Source organism: Diadema setosum, chromosome 19, assembly GCF_964275005.1.
Source record: "Diadema setosum chromosome 19, eeDiaSeto1, whole genome shotgun sequence".
In the NCBI taxonomy this organism is placed as follows: domain Eukaryota; kingdom Metazoa; phylum Echinodermata; class Echinoidea; order Diadematoida; family Diadematidae; genus Diadema; species Diadema setosum.
In genome coordinates this window covers 8,228,662-8,249,746 of record NC_092703.1, presented here as the reverse complement: position 1 = coordinate 8,249,746, position 21,085 = coordinate 8,228,662, and the positions used below count along the sequence as shown (strand labels likewise).

Below are 21,085 nucleotides of genomic sequence, written 5' to 3'. Positions count from 1 at the left end.
GTGTGGGCAAACAAACAAATAAACAACCAAAAAAAAAACCAAAAACACTATATCTCTGCCCTGCATTTATTACTGCAGTACATGTCTTTGACATACGTGAATTTTTTCATCATCAACAACCAACAACCATGCCGAGTCCTCATGTATTCTTATCCAAAATCGCTTGTAAGACACTGACATCGGTGTATATTCTCAGGTTAACCCTTTAAAATGCCAAGCAAGTTATACCAAAATGACTTTACCTGTAAAAGTATGTACTCAATTGCCAGATGAAATTTCAAGTTTTATGGCATGCATATAGTCGATATACATACTTGTATTACCATGTCATTAACCTTTTCTTTCTTTTCGTTATATTTTGTGCTTGCCAATATCAGTATTACTCAGTGGTTAACAAAATCCTTCATTGCATTATAGACACATTACTATTTGAATAAAGGTAATGATCATTATTTATATGTCACAGATTTTAACTTTTCACTTACTTGTATGTTTAATAGGGTGATGCAGGTTTTCCAAATTAAAGGTTGTTTAGTGTGTGTGTTGGGGGGGGGGGGGGAGTGCTTGTGGTTGGTTGGGTCAACTTCAAAGGTCAGTGCTCCCTTCCTCAACCTTTCAGTTTGAAGAATCTCAAACAAAAAATCTTTTTGGCATACTTCAACTCAGCACTGATCTATAGGGAGCATTTCACCCATTACCACCACACTACAATCTTTTTGTAGAGACATAATGCATATGGCACCCAATTTGCATCATGCAAGATGGAAAATCTTCTAGATTGGTTCATTTTTTGTTTCAAAATGACCTAGGTAAGGTTTGTTGCTGTCTTGATGTTCAAAAGAGCAGTAAACCATTTTAGGTACCTGAAGGGTGCCACGGGAGATACTTCATACATGCTCAGGCAATGAGAATTTATTGTCTGTTGTCAAGTTTTTTATAGATATTCACTTCTCTGTCTTTCGTAGGTCACTAGTTTCGTTCAAGTCAAATATTCTTCTCGTGACTAATTTCCCTATAAGGGTGGTGTTACGCTGTCCCGAAATTGACACACGATGGCCATGTGAATATGAAATTTTAAATTTCGCTCAAAGTTGGCCCGAATGTTTTTAAAAGCCAAGCAGCGGACAGAGCAAATACGATGCGTACAGAGGGTCACATGATAACACCCAAACCACACTGGAAGGCTGCATGAAGATGTGAATCTTTATCATGAAATGAGCCTCCGTAAAGGCTTGATCCCACCGGCTTTTAGGAAGATTTGAGTATGAATTGCGCACAAAATTGGTTTATATTCACTAAACATCCGCAATATTCGTGAAACATGCTTGTATGAGTCGCCCGACATGCGCACACATCCGTAATTATCTGCAGATGCACTTTTTTTTTTCCGTTGCCAGGATTTTTGAGCTTCATAAAATTTTGGTTGCAGATGTTTAGCGAATATAAACCAATTTTGTGCGCAATTCATAATGCAAATCTTCCTAATGCCAGTGGGACCAGGCCCTAAGATTTTTAGACTATTTTTTGGCCTGCCAAAGATTTTGCCTCCACTCACAAAGTTTAAAGAGGCAGAGAAACTCCATCATGTGGTCATATGACGGTTTAAGATACCCTCACGAATGGTCTGATGTTTTTGCCACCAGAGCTGACTTTGAGTGTTCCCTTTATCGTGAGTCTATCTTTGCTTAATTTTGGGACGGCGTGATGCCTGCATAACAGTTTATTTGCTGATGCCAGCTCAGAATCGCACTATTTTTCAGGCTAACTTTACACTTGATCAGTTCCTTTTAAAGCTCTTTTAATTTTAATACAGCAGTCAAATGAAACGCTGCAATGATTTTACGAGTTTTCATCTTTATGTTTGCGGTGCTCACTTCATCTATCTCTGCACAGGTCATCTACAATAATGGAGTATGCAGGGTAAATCCTTTCTTGATACAAAGTCTCTTTGCATATCGCATGAAATTATGTAATACTTCTGCTTTAACTTTCTTCCTGTTTTCATGATGCCTGCATAATTATATTCTTTTCTTCTTTTTTAAATGCATTTTTTAATTGCGTGGAATATGCTGCAAGTGTTTACCCATAAATTTCAAACTTGTGTGCATTTCGATTCTGCATTTTTCCCCTTCCTTTTGGCTTTGGCTATGTTAACCGATCAAGTCCAGAAACCACATTTCTTTGGTTTGATGCTATGTCATGTTATCAAGGAGCTGTTATGGATGGAATGGCAACTCATCGTAATCCATGCTAACGCTTGCTTGGGTTCATGGGCATTACTATGAGATGTCTACCATTCCTCTCTGTTTTGAAGTCATGCATGCCCTGTGCCGCTCTAGCTCCAAGACAAAATTTGGAGTATGATACAAACTGTATTTCCAGCGCAAAGTTTTGAATGAAATACCAGAATTTGTTCAGAACAGTTTAGGAAAGGATTCATTAGAATTCATCACGTTATAAAAGAGTATTTCTGTAAAGAAATACTCAGCTAAACAGTGTTTAAGTGTGTTTTTATATTTTTTTGCCGTGGAAACTGTAACATTTCCACTGCAGGTTTTTTTTTTTGCCACTCCAATTCAAGGTGCACACATTCTTTTTTGCCAGTGTATTAAAAGACAGAGAAAGAGTGAACTGCAGCAGGGGAAATCTTTTCTGCTATGAGAGCTCTAAGTCCTGATTACTGAATGCTCATCTCTTTCATCAAAGCACCTGGTTACCACCTGTAGTTATTAAGCGCATTACTTCTTGGCGGTGCCGCGTGTGACTTCAAAAGGAGAGCAGGAGTTCTTTCTCCATCTATAACACCTCCCTGTTTTTATCATATTTTACTATTCATTGTTGGTGATTCATGAGGTCGAGTAAAAGAAAATTCTCTTTCAATTTAACCCTACATTGTTCATATATGTACAGTAATTGTTTATTTACGTTGCAGAATTTTTGAAATCCTTGTGATTTCTAATTGATTCTTTACTTGACAGCACATTTTAAAAGACTTTGAATTATGCTCACATGGCATTCCAAATCTGAAAGACCTTAACTTCAGTGATTAGCTTGTCATATAGTTAGACCCTAAGTAGATGCTCAAAAGTTAGCAATCTTAAAGATTAGTCAGTGATTAGAATCACAATGCTTCTTAGGGTTTACGCTCTACCCACAAGCCGTGATGGCCCTCTCTTGTAGTTTAGCGTTGTGTGGACACGATAATCAACAAGCTAAAATATTAGCATGACCTCTCTGTAAGCCCTACTCCCAAATAGTTTCTGGGTCAACCTCCAGTGTGTGTTGTACTCTGCTGTGTCGTCGCACATTATCAAGATTATTGCTAAAACTGCGTGTCATCAAGCGGGACTCTCCTCGAACGTTTGGTCTTAAAGATTTGGTGTCGTGTAGACACACATCGTAGCTTAAAACTACAAGCTATTCATCAAAGTTAAAAACTTTGAAGATTACAACCATCATGTGTCATGGGTTCCTGTTTTTCTCTCAAATTGGAATATAATGCATGAAAATTATGTTACTGTGCATCACAAAACAAACAAAAAGTCTCACCCCTTGATTTTACGTGAGGACTCAAAACAGGTGAAATGGGTCAACTAAGTCAATCTTGAGTTTTTCATATTTCCTGAAAGAGTTATCTTTCTTCTACATTATTCTTTAGTTTGGGATCATAACACTAATAGGAAAATGTGCTTTTGCAGTTTTACTACAACCCCTTTTTGGGGGAAGAGTAGAATGATCAGGTATGTATTAGAGGCCCCTTTGATTTCTTGAAATCCTCTGTACACTCTTCACTTTAAAGTCTGATAACTTTTGAAAGGATAACGCTACTGCTTTGAAATTTAGCATTAATCATGGACAGAATATGTTGAAAGAACATGCTCAATTTCAGCTTAATCTGATAATTCCTTCATTGTTATTGCTCCAGTGGTCGACATCCTGTGTTTTGTCCCTTTCTTCGCACAGATAGCACGACTTGATGAAAGATTAAGCGCTTGAGTAGACCCTGTGATTCAAAGCCTCTTTTCTCAGTTCACACTTTTCCAGAGTGTGTGCTTTCTTTCCAGTATTTAGGTAGGTTAGGGGAGTCCATTTGAATTGAGTTATACATCATTTTAAAGCTTAGAGTCTGCTCTTTCAGAATCTGCCCTTAACTAAAAATCCATGTCTGGCGACTTTTTGTTGATTTTGTGGTGCAGGGTCACATATATTTTGCTAGTCTAAATTTTTTTGCGAATTAGGAATTCCCGACGATTTCGCGAGTGGTCCAATCCGCTCTTGTGGAGTCCTGTACTAAATGGAAAATGTACATGCGTACATCACATTCACGTCGGGGAGCAGAGTCAATATTTTCGCGTGTCTCTAATTTCGCAAATATCGCCCAACTCACGAAATTGGCGAAAATAAAATCCTCGCAAAATATTCGGCGTAGACAGTACTTTGTTTGTTTTTTCCAGACTTAATCAATTCAATGAGTTCCATCTAAATGTTTTTGACTCAAATGTGAGATACCTGTTTAAATGCACATCAGCCACTTTACCGATGACAACATTGATGATTTCTGCAGCAGAATTTCCCCCAGACCTTAATGGGTTAAATAATAGATGTCGTGTACTCCGCCATACACACTGTTGACTTTCAAAACTGCTAAGAGATTCTTGTTCGATGGTCTTTATATTCTCACAACAACAACAACAAAATTTTTAAAAAAGGAAAGGGGAGGGGAGAAGGCATGGTTGAGTTTGTCCTGAATCTTTAGAAGGGTTTCCCTTTGTGTGTCTTTTGACCCTTTGTCATGTAGATAGACAGGAATGAAAGTGATAAGAAACTTGACTCATCGGTGGCACATTTTTTGTTCATCTTTTTTTTTTTCTCTCCATTTTTTTTATAGATCATACATGCATGAGTCTACTTCTTTGCATCCTTAGTGGTGCAGTTGTCTCTGTAATAAAGCATGATTGGTTTTAATGTGATGTTTGATTGGCACAAGAGAGTATGTAACCAAGTATTGATCTACATATGCCTGCCTTACCCATTTGTATCATATCCTGTACCATAGGACATGAAGTCAAGCCTTATCCATTTCTTTTTTTGTTGTTGCTCATTTGGCATTTCTTCACTTCATCTTAAACAAAATGAAAATTATGTGAATGATGATAACATAAGGTATTCGTTCTTGCTTTGTTTGTGTGTTTGCAATAATGTCTTTTTGGCAAGGTTGTACCAGGTACTTGAGTCGTGAGATTTGGTTGAAGGACATAAAAGACTTTTAGAAATAAAAATTCAGTCAAAGTGAGGAAAGTATTCTCTTTTGTTGCTTGAGTACCGAAATTATAATCTGCTTTTTTAAACGTGCAGCAGATATGTCAAGCTTTAAACGTAGTACGTGTCTTGTTTTGCTCGTATTGTGCATAGTTTTTGTACTCTTGAGAGAAACCCCTATCTCCCTCTCTGTGAGTGCACAAAAGGAGACCAATATGATGTCGTGAAAGCCTCATGAACGTCATGCCTCTTTAGTCTACCAGATAAAAAGGACATTTTTCTATTCTTTTTTTTTCTTTCAGTACCATCAGCTTTCTTGACACTTGCTTCTGCTTCTTGCAGTTTGATATCAATTGTATCAACAGTTTGCCGTTCTTGTCATGATGGAAATTCATGCTCCCTCCCCACACCTGCCTCCTCACCCTACCCCTCCCCCTCACCATATCTCTCCCCCTCGCCCAAAACCTCCCCCTTCACCCAACCCTCACACTCAATCCCTCTCCCCTTTGTTCGATTTTGCTCCATTTTTTTGCATCAAATTATCATAAAGCCGTCATGATTTCTCTATACAGGTAGGGGATGATCAAGTGATGCCGTTGTCACACGATCTAATCTCCACACACAATTTTGATCAGAATCAAATGTTTCTTAGGGAAAAGCACCCCGTGAAAGTTTGACAATCTTTTTATCCTATTCCACATGTGATCATTAAGAAATTCCATGTATGATGACTGAAATAGCGAGTTGCATTTCAGAAAGTTTCCTGTAATTGTGGCAAAATGAAAAATAAGCAAGCAAGTACTTCTAAAGCTCATAGCCAATCCCACAATGCATTTGCACCAGTGTGCACAGAATGATTAGACAAGTAGGTGACAGGGAATTTTTCACAAAATGTTCTTGTTATTCCTACCACAAATCATACTTGTTTTTTACTGGCATACTGTATATAAAAGTATGGTCTAAAAGGGCATATCTCCCTGTGGCAAAGAGGATGTATGATGAAGATGATAATATTAGATAGATTTTAGATTGGGAAATAAAAGCAAAATGTGGCTTCACCGCTAGCAAAGAGAGCAGAGCTTTTTGTCCTATTATTGCCACGAAAGATTAATAAAAAACCACCACACCCAACAACGACAACAACAATCCAGTTGCCAGGCTGTCATCTCTCATATTCCACTTGACGGTTGTTTCATGGCATCCTCTTGTGGAGAGTGAAACATTTTGTGCAGCTGTATTTTATACATGCTTGATTGACATTGCATGTGAATTTTGCCTGCATGAACGATGGTATATATACTAGTATTACATTTCTACCCCCATCCTTCACACTTTCATTGCAGTGCAATCTCATACTAGTCTATGAGGAATTTGTTAAAGTTTGATGCTATGGTGCACGTATAATTTATGTACCTGATTGTTTACCTCCATCAGTTCCTTGAGAAATTTGTTGCAGAAATGATCATTATCTTATGAAATTGGCAGCTTTGAATTTCATGGCCTATAATATGTGCTGGAGGAAGATTCGAGGGAAACATTGAATTCAGTGAAATCTGCACAAAATCAGAATGAAGTTTACCAAAACATCCAAACTGAAGACAGAATTTATACTATTAAATTCAGTTTTCCCAAATTTTCTAAATTTTATAGCAAATAAGAGGCTGTTTAAGATTTGGCAGATGACAGAAAGAGTAATAGTATGATTATGAACTATACAGAGGGCTTACTAATGATGAATAATATTTACTCTTCCAACAATGAATATTAGCATGAATTGAAGATAATAGCATCAAAGAACAGAAATATAGTTGTGGAGATTTGTCAAGTTAAGTGTAGCTGACTGAAAAAAAAGAAAGAAAACAACTTCAGTCATGGTACTCAGGTCAAAAGAAGTCAGAGTACAGTGGACATAGAAATAAATCTTTGAAACAACTTAATGGTGAAATCTAGGTTAAATTCCATTGTAATTTATATTTGTTTGACATACGGTATACCACTGTATCCCCACATACACATAGTATCCGAGACTGCTCATGCTCACAGAGAATCACGAAGAATTTCACCCCTTGACTTTTATTTCTCCTGTAAGTGGACTATCATCATCGAAATATGACAAGAATTTTTTGATGATGCCAAATTCAGGTTGAAAGATTTATGTAAAAGCTCTGTAAGTGCTGAGAATTTTTGACAGGATTACGGATGTTTTGTGCGGACAGATTTACAGCTGCGAAGGTCGAGTCTTTTGTGAAGTCAACCTTGCGAAGCGTGTCCAGCTATGCGACGAATGTGTCATCCAATCTATGGCGATGATCGAACCGTTTGTTTGTCGTCAATTCTGTTCACACCATGTCTGCTTAGAGAATGTATTTTTCTCATGGGAGTATTCTGCAACAGATGTTGTTTTTTCTTTCCCAAGTGGATTCAAGCTCAGCTAAGTTTCAGTTCAAAGGTTAGATGCAAGTCAACAAACAATTTTGCTGTGTTCAAACTGTCAAAAGACTAGATAAATCCTAAAAGTTTTCACCAACTGCATGACACACCTTTTTCTGATTTTTCAGGGGTCGTTTTGAAAATGAAAGTAGTTTTGTACTAAATTGTTCACAATGAGAAGTTATATGAACATAAATTGTTCACAATGAGAAGTTATATGAACATGTTCATATTCTTTTTGTGAAAGTTTTGGGTACATTGGGTTACTTTAAATGTGGGATATTTGGTAGTGTGATCATTTTTTTTTTCTACTCTGTGATACTATTGCAGAGATAAGATTGTCCACCGGCCCCTGAATTTTGACACGTCCACAAGACAAAGCTCATCATTAATTGTAGCTAATCATCAAGTACAAGCTCTTGTTCTCCTGAATACAAGCAAAAGTTCCACTCGATGATTAAACCACAGAACTGGAAGTTTTGTGACGACCCCAGTATGAGGAGCACTAAATTTACGTTCTGCAGATTCCTCTAGAAGCTAGGGGAAATAGGGGTTCGTGGAAAGGTCATGCATACTCTCAAATTTGTTGATTACTATGTACGCCGAATATTTCGTGAGATTTTCATTTTCGCGGATTTTGTGAGTGGAGTGCTGTTTGTGAATTTAAACACGCATTAAATTATCAGCTGTCATTCCGACATAAATGTGATGTGCACACATACATTTTTTCTTTTGGTACTGTACTCCATGATCACAAATTTAATCACTCTCGCCACATTGTCAGGAAGTCCCGATTTGGGAAAAGCTAGAATCATGAAATATATGGTGTATACAGTATCTTGTCCAAACAATGCATAAACCCCCTGCAACTCATGCATAGAGTGTGAACCCTGAGAAATCTTGTGGTGCTCATCATCGAGTAATCTTTAAGTTAGCTAACTTTAGAGTGCATCGGCATTGTACTTAACCCATTCCCTGCGAGAACCTGGCAGCCTGTGTATTATCAAAGTCTATTGGGATTTCAGAATTCAGCATGGAACTGGTTAACTATGACCTTACCATCAAAGTTAGCTTGTTGAAGTTAGGAACACCGCGTGAACGTAACTGATCTGTGTGTGCTCTGAATCAAGCTGATGCAAATGCCTCCCACCCTGCTGAAAACATCTCCCCTTTGCTTGAGTCACCCCCCCCCCCCCCCTTCTTGTAGTTGCCTTCCCAGATTGCCGAAGATATTTTGTGTAAAATATGAAAGCTAGAACACAAATGACTGAAATGGAACATTGAAACTATACTGGTTTTAGGATTTCTATGAAGTAGTTGGCCTCTCTCTCTCCCTCTCCCCCCCCCCCCCTCCTCTCTCTCTCTCAATCTCTGTATCTCTCTCTGTAATTATTACACATATATATATATATATATATATATAATGGTATTATTATCCGCGTGTTGGAATAAGAGCATGAAGACGATGAAGACAAACAAGTTGAGATAATGCATTAGAATCCAACTTCATTTATTTGTAAACCAAATTTTCGACCCTTGCACGGATCTTCCTCAGGGTAACAGTGATATTTGTATTTGAAGCTCAGCACAGAAAAATAATAATAATAACAAAGAAACGCGCCTGGTTGTCAGCTTAGAGTTTGAGCTAGGTTAGCAACCAACACGCACGGTTGTTAGCTTAAAATTTGCGCTATCTTCATGAGTGCAAAATCCTTAAACTCAATTATGACGTAACAACGCATCATAAAATGCATAAGAAGTAAGACATAGACATTTTCAAATCAAACTGATCGTTTACCAGCCGCGCAAAATACATACCAACACGCACGGTTGTTAGCTCATAATTTGCGCTATCTTCATGAGTGCAAAATCCTTAAACTCAATTATGACGTAACAATGTATCATAAAATGCATAAGAAGTAAGACATAGACATTTTCAAATCAAACTGATCGTTTACCAGCCAGGCGCGTTTCTTTGTTATTATTATTATTTTTCTGTGCTGAGCTTCAAATACAAATATCACTGTTACCCTGAGGAAGATCCGTGCAAGGGTCGAAAATTTGGTTTACAAATAAATGAAGTTGGATTCTAATGCATTATGTCAACTTGTTTGTCTTCATCGTCTTCATGCTCTTATTCCAACACGCGGATAATAATACCATCATGTATATATATATATATATATATATATTTATCTATTTATTTATATTTCTTACCAACATGTATATGTATATAGAGTTAACAACACAAAATGTATATATTTGTTTTTCATCAACTTAGGATATTTGAGATTGAAGTTTGATGAAAAACAAGGAAAATAATGAAAGTGTGTGTGCTGATTATATTAATATCTTCAGAAATATCTCTTGTTATGTAAGTCATGCAATATCATTAAAAAGATCTTGTTTTTCTCTATTTAAGGATGACCTTCCTTCAATAAACAGTGGAAAGTGGTGTTATCTGTTTTCTGCATTCAATCTCTCCATTATGTAAAACGGAGAGAAATAAAGATGGATTCACATCCAGACAAAATAGATAAAGTTATAGAAATAGATGAAGATATATGAATCCTGCATGCAATCAATGATTTGTGTGTCCTCATGGGGCGTATTAAGTGATATGACACCAGTAAAATGTAAAGAAAACATACATATGGCTTTTGATTAAGGTTTAATGGCTATGTATCCATGGGTTTTTGGATTCAGGTACACCACCATTGGGATGAACATGCGGCATGGGTGTATCACAGCCCACTCGGATATCTCCAACACCAAGGTCAGACGCTGCATGAAGAGAGCTACAAGGATGTAAGGAGATCCTCCCTGCTTTGTATGGGAAAGGGGTGGGATGGGGGGGGGGGGGAGTAAGGTGGAGGGAGCGGGGATGGGATATGGAATTGATTGGTTAAGGTGTGGAGTAAGGAGCAGATAGGAATGAGGGAGGGGCGTGTTGTAGGGAGAACTGGTATAATATAGAATGAGGAGGTAGTACTAATTAGGAGTGGGGTGGGGAAGGGTTTGAAAGGTTGGGGTATGGAGTTAGGAGGTGGTAGGATGGAGGGAGAGGGCAGGGTAGGGAAGTTCTGAGGTATGGTGGAAGGGAGGAGGGGTGAGGTAGGGAAGATCTGAGGTATGGAGTAAGGAGGTGGAAAGAAAGAGGGAGGAGGTGTGGGGTAAGGAAGATTTGAGGTATGGAGTAAGGAGTTGGAAGGATGGAGGGAGGGGCAGGGTAGGGAAGATTTGAGGTGTGGAGTGAGGGATGGAGGGAGGGGTGGGGTAGGGAAGATTTGAGGTATGGAGTAAAGAGGAAGTAGGAAGGAGGGAGGTAGTGGGTAGGGAATATTTGAGGTACGCGTATGTAGTAAAGAGGTGGTAGGCAGGAGGGCTGAGGTAGGGAAGATGAGATGTGGAGTGGGGGATGGAGGGAGGGGTGGGGTAGGGAAGATTTGGGGTATGGAGTAAAGAGGCAGTAGGAAGGAGTGAGGTAGTGGGTAGGGAATATTTGAGGTATGGAGTAAAGAGATGGTAGGAAGGAGGGCTGAGGTAGGGAAGATATGAGGTGTGGAGTGGGGGATGGAGGGAGGGGTGGGGTAGGGAAGATTTGGGGTATGGAGTAAGGAGGTGGTAGGAAGGAGGGAGGTAGTGGGTAGGGAATATTTGAGGTATGGAGTAAGGAGGTGGAAAGAAAGAGGGAGGATGAGTTTGGTAGGGAATGGTATGGAGCAAGGAGATAGTAAGATGGAGGGAGGGGAAGGGGTACAAAAGCTTTGGGGGTATGGAAAGGGGGTGGTAGGAAAGAGAAAGGAGGGGTGTGGTAGGGAAGGTTTGGGGCATGGAGTAAGGTGGCTGGATAGAGAAAGAAGGGGGATAGTTAAGGAGTTGGGTTGGATATGGCCAGAGAAAATGGAGGAGGAGGAGGAGGAGAAGATGGGGAAGAGGTGGGATGGGGATGTAGTAAGGGTAAGAGGATGATATTATCAAATGCGTATTTGGAGGACAATATGTGATGGGAAGGAGTGTCTAGATAGGAATGAATTGAGAAGATATGGATGTTTGACTTTGCAAGAATTGAATAACGATTATATATATTTCTAAAGCTTGGAAACCTGGTGGAAGGAGGGAGGGGGGCACCCCAATTGCAACATGCAAAAACTTTGCCCTTTTTTGAGTTTGATGTCCCTTTTATTGCCTGTACCCTAATTTAGTATTTGAATGACACTCAGTCTTTTTCCAACACCTTTAGTCTTTAATATTTTCTTGTGATCAGGCACATCATATTGGGAAGATAAAAAAGTGAGAGCATTTTGGATTCAAAGAAGGGGCACATTTTATGGCTGAATAGGGCATTGGTCTTCTTCCTTTCTTTTCCACAGGGATGATGAAAACAAAGCTATCACCACTTCCTCTCCTTCCAACTTTAAGAAGTAGTCGTAAACAAACCACATTTTCAGTAAATTAGGAAAAAAGTTACCCTCAAATGACCTGCTAGAGGGATCCCTTGTGATGCCTTTTTGTATCATCTTCAGTGGGGGCGCTGTGGTATAGTGGATAAGACTCCCAACTCCCAATTGGAGGATCCGAATTCGAATCCCGCCCAGTGCTGATGTCCGAGAGTCATTCATTCATTCTTTCGAAATCCTCGCTTATTCCTTCCCAGCATTCCCAGCAGCGTGTTCTCCCTGGACACGTCTTTCCAAGTGGCCCCGCCCACGGTGGACCGCGTCTCCAGGGCAAAGTATGAGGCCCACGTGTCCTGCGGCATCAACGGTCCGAAGCCGTGCTCGGCAAAGGATGTCGCCCTCTATAGGAGCTACATCAGGGAGGTGCGCTTCCGCTGAAAAAGTGGAGTGCACTGCTCCATCAATGTGGGATGCACTGTCAAATACGAGACAGTGTACTCTCCATCAGTTCAACTCAAAAGGAGTGCAATTTTGGTTTTCCTGGTCTTATAGGAGACCTCCAGATGATATTTTGGCTTTCATTTGAACATTCATAAATTGGTTATATTGTGTACAGAGTTTCAGAATTTATAGTTATTGCGATGAGGAATATGAATGTTTTAAAGAAATCAAAATGAACAAGGATGCTGTTATAGCAGCTTATGATGTCATAAGCAGCTTCACATAAGAATGCATGATTGGGTGCTCAAGGAGGCAGAACAAAAGAAGAAAGCGTGCATAAATTCTACACAGGTGGTATTGTAATGGAATTTCATTGCTATACTGTATACGCCGAATATTTCGCGAGGTTTTTATTTTCGCGAATTTCGCGAGTCGGGTGCTATTCGCGAAATTAAAGACACGCGAAAATATTAACTCTGATCCCGATGTGAATGTGACGTACGCATGTACATTTGTCCGTTCAGTACTGGACTACAAGCTCGCGAATTTAACAACTCGCGAAATCGTCAGTAGGGTGTGATTCGCGAAAATTTAGACTCGCGAAATATATGGCGTATACAGTATTACTGGACTCCTCTGGACTACATGAGCCTCCTATGTCATCATCCTTGTTCAGTGTATTATGTTTTTGGTTTTGCAGATTATTGGTTTATCTGCTCAATGACCACAATGAATGTCACAAATCTCTTTATGGCATTATCAAATTGTGTGCTCCATGGTGTGAAATTATAAGAAATTGTGTGGAATGTCCCTTTAACAATATGGACTTTTCCAGAAATATGAAATCATGACTTTCAATTTGTGTGCTGTCTTTGACAAAAGGTTATTATTAAAGTCGGAATTATGCACATCATTTTAAACCTTCATTCTTTCGTGTAATACTTCCTATTCGCACTATTGGACTTATAGCCATAATGGTTGATGCAGCATTGTCCATGCGAAAAGTTAACCAATGCAACTCTAATTTGCGAAGTACTGTACTGAAAGCTTGTCACTTTGTGTCTGCTACTCAAGGTATGAAATTACTCTGAAATATGAGATTTTTGTCTTTTTTTGTATACGAAATGAATAAGAAATATCCCTAATTTGAGACTGAAGTTTGGAGAGGTTTCAGGGAAGTTTGCAGTCACACTGACAAAACTTCAAGATATTAAATATCACAATCTTACATTTCTTGATCTTTTGCCAGTGTGACTGCAGCTATTGATGCAGCCTGAAAAGAGTAAAAACTGCATTGTTGTTGTTGTCTTTTAAGAATTAAGATATTTTCTGTCCAGAGGAAATAAAGAGCTGCTCTGTACGTGTACTGGCATTTCAGTCCCATGACCAAAGCCACCTTATCCAAGTCATTGATGCATGTCAAATTTGAAGTCATGGCCACATTTAGAATGTCAGTACTTTTTCTTGTAATTCTAAGATTACAAGAATTGCAATTCTTTTTTTTTTCCAGTAAGCACCTCTGATCCTTGGCTTTTTATTTCAATGCTTTTATTTGAAAATACATTGTAACTTGCTCAGAGGTTACCTGCCCATTTTGAGGCCATGCTAGCACTGCACCAAATTCCACAGTAATGTTGATTATTTCTGGTCGTTTTGTAACATTCCTGAGAGCAAATTCTTCATAAGTTAGTTTCAAAAGATGTGTAATACAGACTTGCGAGTACACCAGCTATGAAAAAGCACACCACACAATTATTTGAACTGTTTGTAATTATTTAGATGTCATGGTTGGTTGCAGGGATGTATATACATGTATATGTATATTATATATAAGTTTTACATGATGTACCTCACAGGTAACCGAAGGCCATACCAGCATTTCATTCTACAGTAGTATTTTGCCTTTACTAATATGACTGGGTATGGAAACAATTAATCATAAGGGAATTAACTCGTTGAGGACGGACTGATTTTGCTACAACACGCATTTCCCATAGACCCCTGCCCGAGTATACTCGGGACTCGTCCTCAACGGGTTAACAATGTGTGTGTTTCTCCTGAACGTTAAAAATTTGGAGTCTTGAATTCTTACCACAAGATTATGCACATTATTTACTTGATCAGAAGGCAGTGCGTGTGAACTGAATGATCTGTGACCATATGATATGCAACCTCCTGGTTTGCCATATTTTGCAAGGTTCTTCCCTTTATTCTAATTGCGTATTTTGCTGCTTAGTAGAAATGGTCCTTATCGTGCAACAATGAAAAATATGCGGTGATGCGAGGTGATACAAGGTGTCCAATAAAAACACAATGAATGAGACTTTATAAGAACAATAACACTGAGCAATTTGAACCTTTTAAGAACAAATCTTCTTTGGTAATTTGTCAGATGATTTTACCATCCATGTTATTTCAGGAAGAATCTTGGTACAATGTATATGGGTGATACTTGTTTCCTTAAAAAAGGCAAAAAAAAAAACAAAAAACAAAACACACAGCAACTAACAAACAATCCCAAACCAAGGCAAAAAAAAAAAACAACAAACAAACCCGCAAACAAACAAACAAACAAACAAACAACAAACTGTGATTCCACTCGTGCAGTGTGGAGTTGACAATCCAACAGCTGGGAACATCTTCTCAACCTATCCTTATTGTGTCAAAGAAGCAAAGTAAACAAAAGAATTGTAACAAACTGCGCTGATGGTGTTCTTTTGTTTTCTAAAGCATTCCACAAGTGAAATTTACAGTGTGACAATGTCATTGTGCATAAATTTCCTTTCACCTTGTTTGACGGATGAAGTTTACACCTAACTGCTTCGAAAACAAAAGCGAAACAAAACAAAAAACCTCAAGGCTTAGTCTGCATTGTGTTGTAGACTGCCTAAGTATCATATGTTTTTTTTTTTTTTTTCTGGAGGTCGACTGTTGAATGCCATGGTATTCTGACAGCTGTGTGAGATTGACACATTCTGTGGGATCAATGGGTGATGATGAAAAAAAAAAAAAAGAAAGAAAGCACAGAGCAAGAGTGTGAAAGAGAACCGGGGACGATTTGTGTGTGTGTGTGTTTGTGTGTGTGTGTGTGTTGCAGACAAAAGAAAGAATATCGAACACCAGACTGTTATGTCTTCAAAACCATCTGTTCACATGTCACTTGCCTGGATTGAATTGATTCTTTACAATAATAACTGGGCAAAGTAAGATAGTGAGGAGAAAGATTACATGATTGATCAAAACACTTATACCCAGTGGACTCTCACTATGCAACACAAGCGTACCAAAACTCGAATCAGATTTTCTTGCTCCAAGTTTAGTTTACTGGACATGTACTTTGTGGTTTGTTTGTTTGTTTGTTTGTTTTTGTTTTAAAAAAAACAAAACCCTGATATGACAAGCAAGGCGATTTCGCTAGTCCAAAAGATTTTTTTATTTTTTTATTTTTTTTAAATTAATTTATTTTTTTTTTTTTTACACTGAGAGTCCACTGAAAAGAAAAAGAAATGACGCACTGGCAGTTAAGTATCCCAGATATTACAAGCAAGGTGATTTCAGCAGTCCCAAAGAGTTTGTTATTAATAAGAACCTACTGATAACATAAGAAATGACATACTTATCGACAAAACTCTGATATTACAAGCAATCGATGTTCAGCGGTCCCAAGTAGTTTGCCATATGAAGAGCCCACTGCAAAGGAAATGGCACACTTGAGATGTATAAAGCTGTATAACAAGAAATATGTTTTTACTGGTCCCAAAAGAGTTTCTTACACGTGTTTGGAGTCGCTACATAAGAAAAGAAATGACACATTTGACTTAAATCTTAAAAAAAAAGAAAACTAATTGAACTCCTATATGTCAAATGACAACCCTTAGCTCCACACACACAAACAATAAAAACAGAATGTAAGATATTGTGTTCCATTGATGTTATCTTCCTTTTTTATTTTCCATGTTTTGATTCTAATTGTGTGCTGCAAGTGAATTAGGAGCATGTGTGTGTAATACAGTTTCTTCCCCAGGCAAAATTTCTGGTGCTAGAAAATCTGCCACGCCCTCAGAAATTATGCGTTAGACAGTTTATTTTCTGTGAAGCTCGCAGTTCATAGATGACATTTTTATAACATATTTTATACCACGTATGTTGTGTGTGAGCTGTTAATGTACACATACGCCTGTCCAAGACATGTAATCATTACATTTATGTATGTACACACATGCATATGATGAACATGTCCTTACTGGCTTGTGTAATTTGTAAGTTACCAATGAGATAGAAAGTGCAATTAAACGGATGTGTTTTATAATACTTGATGAATTGTCTATAGTTCTATTGTGTTGTGTAATGTACACTGTAAAAAAAAATATATATATATATATATATATATCCTCTCCTCATTTATCGTCAGAGATAGGGTAATATAAAACTGATGTATACCTGTACCTACCAGTAAATGTTATTCCTATAATATTCAGTGATTTTGTTTGCATGTTTGTTTGTTTGTTTGTTTCTCTGTATTTGTTTTTATTTTTTTTCCTGGAAGCCACTACAATAGAGTATCATCAACGTCATGACATAACTACAGTACTTGCGACAACTAAAATATATTTGCGGTCAAATTTCCCCACATTTATTCGGCTATCGATAACCTGTTGGCCGGCTTTTCTGATGCAAGTCAAAGGGTATCCAAGTCTCGGGTCACAGCACACTATACGACTTTCGGTCGCACGAATGACCGACTCAGGATCTGAAATAAACAAGAGTGATTATTCTGAAGCTATTCCATTTATTTCAGATCCAAAGTCTGTCAGTCGTGCGACCGAAAGTCGTATTAGTGTGCGGCACTGAACGTAAGTCCCGCGCATCATTTCACAACGTTTTCGTACAGTCATGCTAATCTCCGAAAATTTCATGCTTCAAAGGAAGAACTACCAATATAATGTAAAAGTACTATATGTGTTGACTTGATCACATAGCTGCTTTTTTCTTTCCTTTTCTTTTTCTTTTTTGCTTTTATGCTTTATTATACAGTGGAAACTCGGTATAACGAGATCCTTGGGACCAAGACAATCAAATTGTTCTTTATATTAGATATTTTGTTATATCAGTAGTCAACTAAAATTAGAACATCAACTAAAATTAGAACACAAAGGAAATGAATTCATTGGGACCAGAGAAATTAGTTTGCTGTACTTGGTATTTTGTTATTATCAGATCTCTTTATATGTATTTTCCACTGTATGTAATTGTCTTTCGGAAGAGAGCTTTTATGGGAACACCGTGGTTATTGTAGACCTTTAGAGGACTTGTTAAGCCAAAGAACACTCTATATAGAAAGAGGAGAGTGACGGAGAGAAAGGGAATGTATATAGGGAGAGTACAAAATTAATACAGTGCACTTCCGTTACAACGAACACGATAAATACGAAATTCCGGTTACAACGAAGTTAAAATTCACACCATAGCAATACCCACTCTATGGTTTGTTTGTTTGTTTTGTTTTGTTTTGTTGTTGTTGTTGGTTTGTTTTGGTTTTTTGTTTTTTGTTTTTTGTTTTTTGTTTTTTTTGTTTTTTTTTTTGTTTTTTTTTTTTTTGGGGGGGGGTCATAACGAAATCTCGGTATAGCGAAAGAAAGCTGCCGATCCCGAGGACTTCGTTATATTACGGGAGTCCACTGTAGGCATAATCATAGACACATTCAACGAGCAGTGGTGAGCTGGAAGTTGAGGTTGCACCAGTGCGGAGACGGGAGAATAGGAGACAGGGAGATTTGTGAGGAAGAACAGATTAAGAATCGGGTAAAATGCTCGAAAGTCGATGGAGGGAGAACGTTTAAACTGTAATTATATAGAGAAAATTAATTTCATTTATGACAGGAATGAGTCTGCCTTTGCCATAAAGGAAGAAGACGAAAGATTTGATGTACAGTTTGTACTGCGGAAATAATGTACCTGGATGAGTTTACTATACAGTATTTTCATGATGGACAATACAGGAACTCCTAAAAGAGGAGAAGCTCATCTGTGATGGAAATTCATCTCAAATTTGTGTTAAAATTTGTTCTCAATACGAAATATCTGCCTCTCCGAAATGTTCAGCTGTCAACGCTAGGTAGAATTTTCGTGGAAATATTCGGAACTTTAATTAAACTGAAACTGAAACAAGGACAACAAATTCGGTGTTAGAAAGAGGTTGTTATTTCCCAATGAGTACGCATTTTTGGTTTTAATTGGTTTATTTTCTGTCTCCACACATTATTACATAACAAAATAATATAATATAGCATAACATAACATAACATAACATAACATAACATAACATAACATAACATAACATAACATAACATTACATAACATAACATAACATAACATAACATATTTCACACTCATTTTGGTAGTCATGTAGCTAGATATTGGGGGGGGGGGTACCAAAATGTTTAGGAAGCAAAAAATGTGGGGAAAAGAAATGTGTAATGTGTATACAGTATAATGAAATATATGCAATGAAATGAAATAACATTTACCAAACAATAGTACCGTTGGCAAACATATAAATAACAAAAATAGTCCAAGGTAACATATGACCATGATTGTTTGCAAAGATTCAGCAAGAGGAAGTAGGCTAGCCGAGGCCAGTCCTTTCACGATACAGTTATAATACAGATTTTTACAATTTTGAAGTTTTTCAAAGTAAAAGTTAGAGAAGTGATTTTTATCATGTATAAATGTACAAGTTTTTTTTTGGTGTGTGGAATTATTCTAAGACGTAATTAATTCGCTAAAATATTTTATATAACGATTCGCAAAAAAAAAAAAGAAAAGAAACGTGAAGTACATCTGGGTTTTTTTTTTCCAGATCATTAAGGAGACCTCGAAAATTCTAGTTAAGCGCAACATCCGTATGCTTTGTAGGACGTGGTGAAATAAATTTGAATATAGTGTGACCATTTCTTGTGCAAAAGCTAAGTGTGTTTACTTTTCTAACTTCTTTTCCCCATATACAGTGCATTTGTAAAGCCCGTGATATCATGCGATAAACCAAGGAGGTATGCAATACCACCCTGGAAAAACTTACTGTGGAATATACTAATGAATAGTAAACAACTTGTTTACCGATAAACTTGTTCAGAGAGATACGTGCCCTCTGTATTGGGTTTGTAATCCATGCATATTTTTTTTTTTTTGGGGGGGGGGAGGGGATTCACTGTACTTTTGTATGTAACTTTGTATGTGTTTTGTATTGTTTTTATGCAGGGCTCCTTTGTAAATCAGTTTGTTTGTTTTTTAAACTGAAAATTAAGGGCTACCCTGAACATAAAATGGAATAAATGAAGTAAAACTGAGTAAATAAACTTTCCGAAATAAGGTACTCAACTTTCTAGGAAGTTAATTTCCGGTTCCTTTCGACACCACAAAAGATTCACTGTAGGTAAGTAGATGACGTCGAATCAGTTCTGGGTCGCTGTTTATCAATAGTGACACATATTGCAGTACACTTAATATTGAATGTAAGAGTTAATCGTTTACAGGTGCCTATATGTAATAACGTACTTTAGTACTGTATTATGTTGATTGTGTGTGTGTGTGTGGGGGGGGGGGGGAGGAGTTAGTTAGCGTATACGTTGTGGTAGGTTGTTTCAGAAGTCAGAGCTCCCGTTCCCCCGCCCCCATTCTCAAAGATTGTATACTGGCAATTAAACTAGTGTCCAGCTGCACCAACACTCTACAAACACATTAAAAACAATCATGACGTTTCAGTTCTCTTCATTGATTGATTGATTGATTGATTGATTGATTGATTGATTGATTGATTGATTGATTGATTGATTGATTCATTCATTCATTCATTCATTCATTCATTCATTGATTCATTCATTCATTCATTCATTTCCCTTCTAAAAAAACTTCTCCAGCCAAAGTCATGAAAAGAAGTTCAGTTTCAAGGGAGCACTAGACTGTGTAATGGGACTGTCGGAATGTGCCCAAAATATCCCTGTAACTAATTCTTTGCGAGTTAACTCCCTCAAAATGTTTGTACTCTATCAATGTGGAAGGCTCACTTTCTGATTTCGGTATTTTTTTTTTCGATCTTTGTCTTGCTCTTTGTAATGTTGGACTTTCTTTTGTTGTTGTTGTTGGTTTTTTTTTTTTTACTTTTGAAGTCACCTGTGAAGTCGTATCTTTGCGATTTTTTTTTTTTTTTTTTTTTCGGTTGACATGACTGGTGAGGTGTGACGCACTGATTGTTGCGGGTCTAGACGCAGGGTGCACTCTAACACGAGCACCGCGGGACGGGAACAACCAGGAAGTGTACGTATTGAATGCTATAGTAGAACGACGGCACCCCATATTGAGCACTGGCTGCACACTTCAAGTGGCGAGTGACTTTTTGACAGGAATAAAATCATTGAGAGTAATGACGGAATACCGTATTTGTCGTTGATTTGCAGGATTGAGTGAAGAGGGTGAGTAAAGCAGTGCGATCGATATTCTATCAATATTCGATATGTCTGCATGGATTGGATCTATGGACCTTTGGGTTTTTGACTTAT

General features: G+C 37.8%; 1 protein-coding gene across 1 annotated transcript in view; it reads left to right on the top strand.

Annotated features, from left to right (window-relative positions):
- The window catches only part of LOC140242506 (polyphosphoinositide phosphatase-like), a 38,872-nt gene extending 22,049 nt beyond the window's left edge, over positions 1–16,823 (top strand). Inside the window, exons 23-25 of the mRNA XM_072322242.1 lie at positions 1,894–1,920; positions 10,396–10,497; positions 12,347–16,823. Of these exons, the coding sequence (XP_072178343.1) occupies positions 1,894–1,920; positions 10,396–10,497; positions 12,347–12,527 (310 nt within the window). The 3' untranslated portion in view covers positions 12,528–16,823. The remainder of the gene's footprint in view (positions 1–1,893; positions 1,921–10,395; positions 10,498–12,346) is intronic.
- Positions 16,824–21,085: the final 4,262 nt, after the last annotated feature.